The sequence below is a fragment of the Punica granatum genome, chromosome 3 (assembly GCF_007655135.1).
Source record: "Punica granatum isolate Tunisia-2019 chromosome 3, ASM765513v2, whole genome shotgun sequence".
NCBI lineage: Eukaryota > Viridiplantae > Streptophyta > Magnoliopsida > Myrtales > Lythraceae > Punica > Punica granatum.
The window spans coordinates 36822283-36834328 of NC_045129.1; the positions used below are offsets into that span (position 1 = coordinate 36822283).

Genomic DNA, 12046 nt, shown 5'->3' on the forward strand with positions numbered 1-12046 from the left:
ACAATAACATATAAGATGTCTTCCCACGATAATATAAAAAAGAAGAGAGAGGGAAAAAAAAGTAAAGTAAATAAAAATGAAGTAGAAGAACCCACATTTCAAATGAACAAATTCAAACTTGAAAATGATCTTTCTAGTTCTCGAAGAATGAGGGACAAGAGGATTGATGAAGAAAGATCTCTTGTTCTTATTATAAGATCGTGATTGGATTCGCAGATGTTTGGTAAAAAGAATAATCTTCTCCTTTGAGAATAATCAGAAAATAGTTGATAACTTGCTACGGATCTTGTCAAAATAAACTTGTCCTAATAAATATAACGTGGCAAAATAAAGTTTGATCACAATAATTATAACTTATGATGATAAACTTATTTTCCCGATGAAAACGTTATATATTGTGTGTCACAATATATGAATATATATATATATACACATATATGTTAGTTATTATGAAAATACTTGGTTTGTAGCGCTCATAACATTGAAGATATATGTATATATATAAATATATATGTATCTACTTAAATATTAAGTATGTGCATTATTTGACTTTATTTAATGTAATTTAATGTTCCTATCACAATATACAGATTAAGTATGTATATACATCTATGTTTGTTATTATGAGAATACTTGGTTTTCGGCCCTTACATAATATTGAAGATATATGTATACATATAAATATATATGTATACATATAAATATATATGTATCTACGTACATATTAAGTATGTGCATCATGAGACTTTATTTAATGTAATTTAACATTCTTATCACAATATACATTTCTTATGATAAAATTTCTTTCGTAGCAATATAATTTGTCACAATATACAAAATTTCTTGTAGTAACAGCTAGCTCCCAATTACCCCGTTAAAATAGAGTCAAGTAAAGAAGTTTCTTGTTCCCAAACACGTCTAATTTACAATAAATTAAAACAAAGAGATGAAATTCCCGATATAACCTCATCTTTCTTCTTCCACAAAAAACCCTAGATGTAACAACAAAATAAGTGGTAGCCGGAGCCCATGAAGCTTATGATGCGGCGGCCTCCATAGCTGCCACCCATGAGAAGGCATACTACTATGTGTTCCAAGTTCTTGTTCTTTTGGTGTTATTGTTTGTTGTTCTTTGGAGTTTCTTCTTCGACCCTTCAAAAAAAAATGGCCTCTATTGATTCAGCTGTTTCAGTTGTTGTCGACATTGCAAAGTGCTTGATTGTGCCCGTCGGACGCCAGTTTGGTTATGCATTGTTCTACGGGAAGAACATCCAGGCTCTCAAAAGTGAAGTCGACAAGCTTCGTGATGCCAGAAAGAAAGAACCGCTTATTTGTTGCTTTCGGCTAAAGAACAATTCTATGAATATAAGAAGAGAGATCATACTTCAAGAAGATGGATCGAGTGCTGTGACGTCATGCATTCTTCAATTTGGGAATAGCACAGTGGTACACCTCTCGTCTAGTGACCAATAAGTCTCAGGTTTGATACCCAGTGGGACTATCCGTGCCCCTTTATTAGATATTTAAGATTTCTATTTCAATGCATTATGCCCATGGGCTTCCTTTGTAACCGAAAAAATTTAATAGATCATTCAAAATAGTACTTGTTGTGTCCTTTATTTTCTCTTCCCATTTTAGGTTCATAAATCTTGTCCATAACAAAAGAAAAAATAAGAGTGGTCTTTTCTATAATTTTCACGGATATAAGTTACATTATGTTTTTTTCTCGGTAATAAGATATAATATTGCATTAAATAATAAGTTAATATCTTAGCGTAGGTATAATTTTCAAACTCAATTACGTTTAGTTCCTCGTTTAGCATGGTCTGATTCATTATAGTCAATTGATTAAGTCAATGGGCAGTTAGCCGGATAAGATGTCTCCCGCTGCCCCATTGTATACGCTAAAGACTTCATGGAAATTTTAACGTGAAATAGGTCGGTGAAATTACTTTTAACTTCGATATGTAAGTGGGAAATAGCAAACGGAGCCTCTTAAGAAGAGTACCCACTGGTAGGGGCCTGGATTGGGGATGTTAGCTCGGGCAATGCTCGAACAGACGACAGAAGGATGCCGGGGTGGGGGTGCCGGCTTCATGCGCAGCTGAAGACTGGAAGTATGGGAAGAAACATAGCAATTCGCGAAGAAAAGGAGATACGCTGTCGAGCAGGAGAAGGCAAGGGTTGGGGGGGTCGTGTGGATCGCTTTAACCGGAATCATCTACCAGTCAATAGGAAAATGGAGAGGAAGACCCAGACAGGGGGTCCCGCGTATGTCAGGAAAACGGGCAAAAATATTTTTGTCGGTTTCCAAAATCAAAATTGGGTTCAAATTTAACTCACAAACCAAACGAGTCATGCTTTCTTTGATTTGTTAGTGTAATTTTAAAATCATATTTTAACTTAATTTTTATCATAAATAAACAAAATAATTCATATAAAGTTAAAGAGTGAATCCCATTTATATCACTTTTTTCCATAATAAAATAAAATAATTCATACAAAGTCAAATAATGAATCTCATACATAATTATTTATATAACTTTTTTTAAAATTAAAATCCAATTTTAAAATATTCCTTACAAATTAAATGCACTACAATAGATTCTCGTCCTTAGTTTCAGGCCCCCCACACAATACAATAATTTGCTGGTGCTTTTGTTTTTTTTCTTTCTTTCCTTCCAGACATTTGATTGGTATGAGCCGATTTCACCCTGCATTAATTACACGAGACTCCATAAACTTTGAAAAATCATATGTAGATTATGCATACGTATTTGAATAATTAGCAATCCTATATGTTCTCTCGTAATGCAAATAACACTGGAGACTCTTGAATAAATGTCATAAATTATTGGTTGGTATTCCGAAGATTATTTCAATCGAGGAGCTAAGGGTTAAAAAAAAAAGTAACATAAAATAATTGTACCGTGGAGGGCGGAAGAGAGAATTTAATTTCCATGAAGTCTTTGACAAATGAAGTAACATAAAAAATATTGGGGGGATGAAGGCGCCATATGTCCCAGCCGGACATAATTGCTATGTATACACACACAAATAAATAAATAAATAAATATGTATATATATATATATATCTATCTGTCGGGGTGTGCGCACATTACTTTCTTTTTAAAATCCTTAGCTCCTTGATTAAAATAAACTTTTGGAATATACCAACCAATTTATGATATTTATGTACTCACATGACGGTAGATTTATTTAAGAGTCCTCATTGCTAATTGCATTACGAGAGAACATATACTGATTGTTAATTATTCAAGTATGTATGCATAAACTACATATAAAATTTTTCGAACTTTACCAAATTCGTAGGCCCATTTAATGCGGGGGCACAATCATCTACAGAGATCTGTCATCTAATTAACTAAGGACCACAAATTGCTGCTGTACCGATCGAGGGAAAGAAATAGAAAAGAAAAAGCACCACATAGTTTAGCACTGGCTGTGAGGACCAAGTCGATTGCATGAAGCTAATGAATGAAAGAAAGGGAATAATAATAATAATTCAATGCGCAATTACCGGATAAGATGTCTCCCGCTGCCCCATTCTATTCGCTAAAGACTTCATGGAAATTTATCTTCTCGTCCTTCGGTTCAGGCCCCCCCACATAGTACAATAAGTTGGACCGTAGGTGACCTAACTTGTTGTATCTTGACCTGATCCCTGTCCTCCTTGTACTTTGGCTGTCTTTCCTGTGTGTATTATGAGGTTAAGAGAAGGAAGAGTTGAGAGAGCTTGTAATATGTCATTAAGTTTATCTTTTGGGATTCTCCATGCTTGTACGTCGATATTATTGCTCATGGTGAAGATCATGAAGCTCCTTCCTTTGCCCGAGGGCATACATTGACGCACCGTTGGTTGAAACACGTATATCGCGTGTTCATTCCTCTCCCTTCTCTTGGGGGTTGAGTTTCATTCCGTTTCCGACGCTTCAATGACGGTGTTTGGTGGCTTCGACAAACTGAATACACAATTCATATACAACCCCTCACTGAAGAAACCGAAATGAATAGATATGAAAAAGATTACCGAGCTGGTAAAAGATTAAAAATCTAACCTAACGGGAACAAAAAAAATGGAAAACTTCAACTAACATAATATCATGATATTATTGCTTGAATGACCCGTCATGAGAGATGATTCTTCTCATGAATGGCAGCTCACGAGATATATAAGAGATTTTTTTTTTCAAATAAAACTGGAGACTCTTGAATAAATGTCATAAATTATTGGTTGGTATTCCGAAGATTATTTCAACCGAGGAGCTAAGGGTTTAAAAAAAAAAAGTAACATAAAATAATTGTACTGTGGAAGGCGGATGAGAGAGTTCAATTTACATGAAGTCTTTGATAAATAAAGTAACACAATCAATATTGGGGGATGAAGCCACCATATAATTTTAATTTTCTCCCTCGCTCCCTATAAGTATGTTTGCTTTGCGCTCTTGAAGTTCCACACCCATATTTGCCATATTCCTCAGTACATGCATCCAAGCTCAGTCATCATGTCACCACTGCCCATTCTTCTACTCCGTGCCATCCTGGCCCTCATTTCCGTGCTCGCAACTTCTCATCCTCTCGTCAGGCATTCTTATGTCATTGCTAGCAGTAGTTCCATCGGAAATTATGATCGAACCGCTGCTAGAGGTGAGGTGGAGGCACTCTTGAAATGGAAATCCAGTCTCAAAGGCCAAGGCCGTCCTCTCTTGCCCTCGTGGAATGCTACCATCCCGTCCTGCAGCTGGGTGGGGATATCATGCGATAGTTCTCGGAGAATCGTAAGCCTGAACATCTCTGGCTATGACCTTTACGGTACGCTCAGAAACTTCGACTTCTCCTCCTTCCCCGACATGACCACTCTCGTGCTAGCCAATATTTCTCTGTCGGGAACCATCCCTCCAAGTATTGGTAACCTTTCCGAGCTCAATCACCTCGATTTTTCGCAAAATCACCTTTCAGGTAATATCCCACCTAGCATAGCAAACATCGCGAACTTGTTTTATGTCAATTTTTTTGACAACAATCTCGAGGGAACATGAGCATCTTATTGGCGCTATGTTTGTTCACAATGAACTTGTAGGTTCGATTCCTGATTCACTCGGAAGGTTGGGCAGTTTAACCAACTTATTTCTTAATGAGAACAATCTCTCTGGCCAAATTCCTTCTGCCATATGCAACTTGAGTAAGCTTAGTGTGCTATATTTGAACAAGAATCAGCTCACTGGCTCATTTTCAAGAGAAATTGGGAAGCTGGAATCACTCACTGATTTAAGACTTAATAAAAACAAGCTCTCTGGCCATATTCCTTCCACCATTGGCGACTTGAGTAAGCTTAGTTTTCTATATTTGCACAAGAATCAACTCAGTGGCTCAATTCCAAGTGAAATTGGGAAGCTGGAATCACTCGGTGAATTAGATCTTTCTGAGAATGAGCTCTCTGGCCATATTCCTTCTACCATTGGCAACTTGAGTAAGCTTAGGTTGCTATATTTGTACGCGAATCTGTTTAATGGCTCAGTTCCAAGAGAAATCGGGAAGTTGGAATCACTCACTGTATTACAACTACTTGGAAACAAGCTCTCTGGCCATATTCCTTCTACCATTAGCAACTTGAGTAAGCTTAGTGTGCTATATTTGTACGAGAATCAGCTCACTGGCTCAGTTCCAAGTGAAATCGGGAAGCTGGAATCACTCATTGAATTAGCTCTTTATGATAATAAGCTCTCCGGCCATATTCCTTCTACCATTGGCAACTTGAGTAAGCTTAGTGAGCTATATTTGTACAAGAATCAGCTCATTGGTTCAGTTCCAAGTGAAATCGGGAAGCTGGAATCACTCACTAAATTAGCTCTTTATGATAATAAGCTCTCTGGCCATATTCCTTCTACCATTGGCAACTTGAGTAAGCTTGAGGTGTTATCTTTGTTCACGAATCTGTTTAGTGGCTCTCTTCCCGTAGAGATGAACAATCTCACGCAGTTAACGAATCTGCAGTTGGGTGATAATAATTTCACTGGCAATCTACCTCCCGATGTATGTCGGGATGGTGTGCTTGTAAACATTTCTGTGGCTTTTAACTTCTTCACTGGGCCCATTCCTCGAAGCCTGAAGAATTGCTCAACTCTATTCAGAGTCAGGCTTGATTACAACCAACTCACTGGAGACATATCAGATGCCCTCGGCACATACCTGAATCTATATTATCTTGATTTGAGTTATAATGAGCTCCACGGAATGCTCCCTGCAAGAATTGGGCAATACAACAATTTGACCCTCTTGAGAATCTCCAACAACAAAATCTCTGGGGCTTTACCTTCTGAGCTTGAAAACATGAAAAGGCTTAATGTCCTCGACCTCTCGACAAATCATATTTCTGGGGGAATAACAAAAGACCTTGCAAAACTGAAGAAACTTTTTGAACTTTCATTGGAGAATAACGAACTCACGGGAAGCATTCCTCCTGAGATTGGGACGATTTTGACTTTGCGAAATCTTAGCCTTTCTAAGAACAGACTAGTGGGCCACATCCCTAAGCAACTCGGGAACTGCATCGACCTATTGTCCTTGAACTTAAGTGGGAATGAATTGCATGACAGTATTCCCGTCGAGATAAGCAATCTACGATCTCTAGAAATCCTTGATCTTAGTGGAAACTCCTTGGTTGGAGAAATACCGGAGCAGTTTTGGCGGTTGCAAAGTTTAGAGACCCTAAACCTCTCACACAACAATCTCTCTGGTGAGATTTCATCAACTTTCAATGATATGGCAGGCTTGAAAACAGTTGATGTTTCCTATAACCAGTTGGAGGGTCCGATACCCAATAGTACAGCCTTCCATAATGCTTCAATTGATGCTGTGAGAGGTAATAAGGGCTTATGCGGAGGAATTGTAGGTCTTGAGACATGTCCTTTGGAGAAGGAAGACAGAAAGTTGTTGGTGATTTTGCTCCCTATAATTGCTATTATGCTTCTTTTTATGGTCACTTTGGGATTTTGGCACACTATGATTGGTCGGACCAAAAGAAATGTCGAGGACCAATTGGTCTCTACCAATGGGAATTTGTTTGCAATATGGAGCTATGACGGAGTAATAATGTACGAGAACATCATCGAAGCCACCGAGGAATTCGACTCAAAGTACTGCATTGGGTCTGGAGCATACGGGAGTGTTTACAAGGCAAGGTTGTCGACCGATCAGATTGTTGCGGTGAAGAAATTCCATATTATGCCAGACGAAGACATAGTTGGCACTACTGGTGAGTTATCAAAATAAAAATTCTCCCAATAATTCACAAATAGCTTAGAGTATGAATTATCAAAAATCGGTAAAACCTCTAAGTGCTCGGGGAAGAAAAGTTATTTCTCTTTTGATGATGTTGTTTTTTCATACCTCTTTGGGCATAGAGATATCATGGCAGAAGGCTTTCAGGAGCGAAATCCGAGCTTTGATAGAGATCCGACACCGTAACATTGTCAAACTATATGGCTTTTGCTCATCGCCGAGGCACTCGTTTCTTGTGTACGAGTACTTGGAAGGTGGGAACCTAGAAAATCTTTTGAGCGACCGTGAGACTGCAGCAGGATTTGGGTGGCTCGAGCGCAGGAATGTGGCAAGAGGCGTGGCAGATGCACTGTGCTACATGCACCATGATTGTTCTCCATCTATAATTCACCGCGACATTTCCAGCAAAAATATTCTTCTCGATCTGGAGTATGAGGTCCATGTCTCGGACTTCGGGACAGCAAGATTTATGAAACCAGATTCATCAAACTGTACTTCATTTGCCGGCACATTTGGATATGCTGCTCCAGGTAAGGACTCTTTTCCGAATAATTGTGAGACAATCTATATCTATATATCTATATCTATATTAAAACAAAGTCCCCAACTGAATTCTCACGCCGGCATATCATCAAAAATATAAAACGGAGCTATAGATTATATGCATATAGCCCAGCAAAATATATAATGGGAACAAAATATATAGCAGACTATATACATTGATATACATTACGCAACATATAGATTATTTGTACAACATATTACATTGTCACGTCATCATATAATACTATGGAAGTTTTTAAATATTTAACCTAAACATGTAAACCTTTTAATTAAGTAATCTAGCTAACATTCGAAATAATTTAAATAAGTGATATATATTCAAGTAATATTATTTTATACCAATTTAAAGTTAGAAGGTATTCAATATAGTTCAAAAAGGCACGTTTGTGTTTAAAAAACTTATAAGTTGTAATTACATTATATCAAGATATTTAAGATAATCTACAGAATGTCACTATATATCTCTCCGTAATATACTATCTAGTATACTCTCAACATAGTATCGTAATATATATCTATATAATATATATACATATATCTTAGTGTCTCTAAAATATATTATTTATTTAAACATATTACATGTATATATTCTCATTTTTGAATTATTAAGTGGATATTCTTCTAGGGTTTACAATATTATGTTTCCTTTTATTGTACTTGGATTTTCCTGCTTTGGTTATATATATATATGTGTGTGTGTGTGTGTGTGTGTGTGACTTCCATTTTATCTTCGTTTGTTGAATAGGAATAGGCGAATTTTGTCTGAGTGTTCTTATTGTCCGGTAATACATTTAATTTGTATCTATAAAAGTTTTCTTTTCCATTGTGATTCTCTTTAATTTTTAAATTTTATTTAAAGATTCATAATTGTGCAATACTTTTTCTTACTTATGTTTAACATTGATGATACTCGGTGAGTACTTTAGATCTTTTTCCATTCTTTTACTCGTCAAACTTTACAGATTTGCAAAACAAAACATGTTTCATTATGTCCACAGGACTCTTTATTTATTCACTTTTAATTTTCACTAAGAGATTTACTTCATAGTTTGTAATTCTTCAATTTTACTTTGTAGGATAATACTTTTTCTTTAGAATCAAGAAAATCTTTTTTTGAAGTTAGATTTTTTTGGACAAATTAGATTGTTCTTATATTTATTTTTTTACAATAGCTTTTGTGTCAGTGTTCCATTAACATTTACTTTCATCTTGAGAATTTAAAAAATATTTAATTTTACTTTAGACTTTCTCCAAAAATTTCCCCCATATGCAAATGATACAGTAGATATTTGATTTTCTTAATAATTCATTATATAATTCTCTTCAATACATACAATATACTATGTCGAATAAACATGTTAATAGATCAAATTAATTAACATTTTATGGTCTTACATATTGTAGTCTATTTATACACTGCATAATATTGAAATTAACAATTTTCACAATAGGATTTTATCATGGTGATTAAGGAAAGAGTCAATTGTTTCTTTGCGAGATGATTATACTGTATAATTATTTTCTCCATTGTTTTTTGGTTTCCCAATACAAATATCTTAGATTACATCTTCAACTGCTACCATTTAATCGAATTGAAATCATCAATTTCAGGTCACAATATTTCCTTATAATCATGGAGGAAATAATTTTCTTTCCTGGGATACATATAAGTATCTTGATGATTACTTTTTTCAGTTATTTTACTTTCTTAAAATAATTATCTTAGATTGTTTTTGTTTTCGGTGCTTGAAAAACAAGCCACTTTCTTTCTCCTTTTCATCTAATTATTTTCCAATTTGAAATATATATATATACACTTTACAATTGCTTTACTTTCTTAAAATAGTTATCTAGATCGTGTAAGAATCTTATTTAGGAAGAGTTCTTCGGAATAATTTATTTAAAAGTATTAAAAATCTTTCCCACGCAATCCATGAGTTTTCGCCTAGTTTCTATAACTTCAAATCAAATAGGTGGCCCAAGTTTTTCATAAGTCCATCTTTCTTCTTTTGGTAGAGCTTGCATACACCATGGAGGTAAACGAGAAGTGCGATGTCTACAGTTTTGGAGTCTTAACCCTGGAGTTAATCATGGGAAGACATCCGGGAGATCTCATATCATCCTCTCTTAGTAGTGTTTATCATATGCAACTCAAGGAGATATTGGACCAGCGTATTCCATATCCCAAAGATGAAATTATGGCTGATTTGATTTCTGTCCTAGATATAGCATTTTCATGCTTAAGCTATAGACCGACAATGAAGCAAGTTTCTCAAGGTTTATCCACTCGAAGATCCGGCACGCTTGATTATTCTTGGGAGATCAATCTTGGAGAATTGTTCAATTTGAGAGGCTTGATTTTGTGAAAGTTTCCTCGTTAGCCAGCCCATTCAAAGGTATTGATATATTTATTGTCTTAGTGCGTATAGTTACTGCACTTTCTTAATCGCAATAGCAAATCTTTGGACAAGTTGATCTTTATACTGAAAATAGCAGTTTCATGTTTAAGCTGCAGCCTAAATTCACATCCAAGTTCGCAACAAGTTTATCAACGTCTACATGCTCGAAGATCCACCACGGCTTACTGGTTCTTGGAGATCAATCTAGGAGAACTATTAAGTTAATTTCAGGGACTTGAGTTCGCGAAACTTTGATCTTGTATGTAGTTTCTTTGCTACTTAATTAATGATGGAACCCATTCCGTGCAGGGATCTTGTAGTTTCTTTGAGAAGTAGAGTTTGTAAATCTTCTACCTTCCGGAATTTCTACGCTTGAACGGTAACAAGTGCGATCTAATGGATCTCGTCTATGTATTCTCCCCATTGGATTTACTTCATGAGGGTTAAAAGAGGGTTTATTCATCAATTCTCCAATAGTTCGATAACGAGTTTACTCAATGCAAAATAGGAAGAACCTTAATAGCTACCCTGCACTTCTCCTTCATCTCCTTCACCTTCTTCCTCAATTCCTCCCCAGTCTTGGTCTCCATCAGAACTTTAATAGCTTTCTTTAACTCCTCCAACGAGACCACAATCACATCCTGCTCACCTGCAACATCTCTCCTGTAATCCTTCTTCACCTCGACTCCAAGCCCGAGTACTCTGAGCACATTTCGAACACATTGAGCTGCTGCTCTGAGTACATGGGTTACGCAGCAATTGGAACCCCGAACCACAGACTCTCCAGTATGGAGTTCCAGCCTTAGCGCGTCACAAACCTCCGACAACTGGGTGCGCCAATGCTGCCACCTGTGGGCCCCCTATCACCTTCCTAATCGGAGCTGTCTGACCTAGGAATCCTTCTGGCAGGGCGTGCTCGAGGTTCGCATAGTCACTGGGGTACTCCATCTTTCCCTTGGATGGTGGCCGGCATAAGGACCACAGAAACCGGTGCTGGCCTTGCTCTAGAGCCTGGGCTATCTCTCTGGTCCTCCCCGAAGCTGCCCATGGGGGAACATTACTGATGATATGGGTTGGTTATCAAGCCATGCTATCAGGTCCTCATGAAGCTGACCACTGCATGATCCGACGCGGGCATCTCCTTTCAAGTCCAATATTGGTCCTACGGTGTACATTTCTGAGTTCCTGTCTCTCGCAATGGAGCTGACTGCATGTGATTCCAATTCCAAGAATGTATTCACGACAATACATTCTATTTCGCCGAACTGTTTGAACTGATCAAGCAAGATGTTGGACCAGTCTCATTTGAGCACCACAGAGGGAAGGACCTTTGCCGGAACAGGGTTGACCCAGCTGGGGATAGCTAATTCGACTACTGAGTCCTTTTAACTCAGTAATGTCTCGGCCTTGCTCATCACGGAGGGACTGGAGGTGAAGCAGCACTCGATCCTTCATCCTTTCCAGTGATGAGTTTAGCAAGCTACACAGCAGGGACAAGTTGGGCTATATCTAGTGAAGGGATGAAAATGATCTCTCTCCTCTCCATCCTTCCCAAGCTGCACTGAAGATTGTCTTTTTAAAAAATGAAAAATGGAGAAGATTAGTCGGAATACGTCCGAAGATCAAGTTTACATCTCTAGAGAAGGGAAGGGCAATGAGAAGAAGAAGATGATGAAGACAAACCGTCATGAAAAAGATAGAGATCACTGCATGAAATTCTTAGACCTTGCCATCCATCCAAAAGTAAAGTTGACGCGGGAAGTTAATGGAAGAATAATGAG

The 12046-nt window shown here is 37.1% G+C and overlaps 2 protein-coding genes across 2 annotated transcripts; one reads left to right on the plus strand and one right to left on the minus strand.

Annotated features, from left to right (window-relative positions):
• The first annotated feature begins 4420 nt into the window (after positions 1-4420).
• On the plus strand, positions 4421-10731 carry LOC116199800 (probable leucine-rich repeat receptor-like protein kinase At1g35710). The gene is made up of 5 exons (XM_031530306.1): positions 4421-4980; positions 5102-7276; positions 7425-7832; positions 9883-10262; positions 10382-10731. The coding sequence occupies exons 1-4, from the start codon at positions 4506-4508 to the stop codon at positions 10230-10232; spliced, it is 3408 nt and encodes a 1135-aa protein (XP_031386166.1). The 5' UTR covers positions 4421-4505; the 3' UTR covers positions 10233-10262; positions 10382-10731.
• Positions 10732-10759: 28 nt separating this feature from the next.
• On the minus strand, positions 10760-11720 carry LOC116200598 (UDP-glycosyltransferase 71A16-like). The gene is made up of 3 exons (XM_031531432.1): positions 11594-11720; positions 11084-11305; positions 10760-10965 (listed from the first exon to the last, which is right to left on the minus strand). The coding sequence occupies exons 1-3, from the start codon at positions 11718-11720 to the stop codon at positions 10760-10762; spliced, it is 555 nt and encodes a 184-aa protein (XP_031387292.1).
• Between the last annotated feature and the right edge of the window lie 326 nt (positions 11721-12046).

Coding starts and splice junctions, on each gene's coding strand:
- LOC116199800 (XM_031530306.1), top strand. CDS start 4,506: ATGCATCCAAGCTCAGTCATCATGTCACCACTGCCCATTCTTCTACTC. Junction 4,981..5,101: donor TTCGCAAAATCACCTTTCAG/GTAATATCCCAC, acceptor ATGAACTTGTAG/GTTCGATTCCTGATTCACTC. Junction 7,833..9,882: donor ATTTGGATATGCTGCTCCAG/GTAAGGACTCTT, acceptor TTCTTTTGGTAG/AGCTTGCATACACCATGGAG.
- LOC116200598 (XM_031531432.1), bottom strand. CDS start 11,720: ATGAAGGATCGAGTGCTGCTTCACCTCCAGTCCCTCCGTGATGAGCAA. Junction 11,306..11,593: donor TCAACCCTGTTCCGGCAAAG/GTCCTTCCCTCT, acceptor CCCCATGGGCAG/CTTCGGGGAGGACCAGAGAG. Junction 10,966..11,083: donor GGCGCACCCAGTTGTCGGAG/GTTTGTGACGCG, acceptor ATGTGCTCAGAG/TACTCGGGCTTGGAGTCGAG.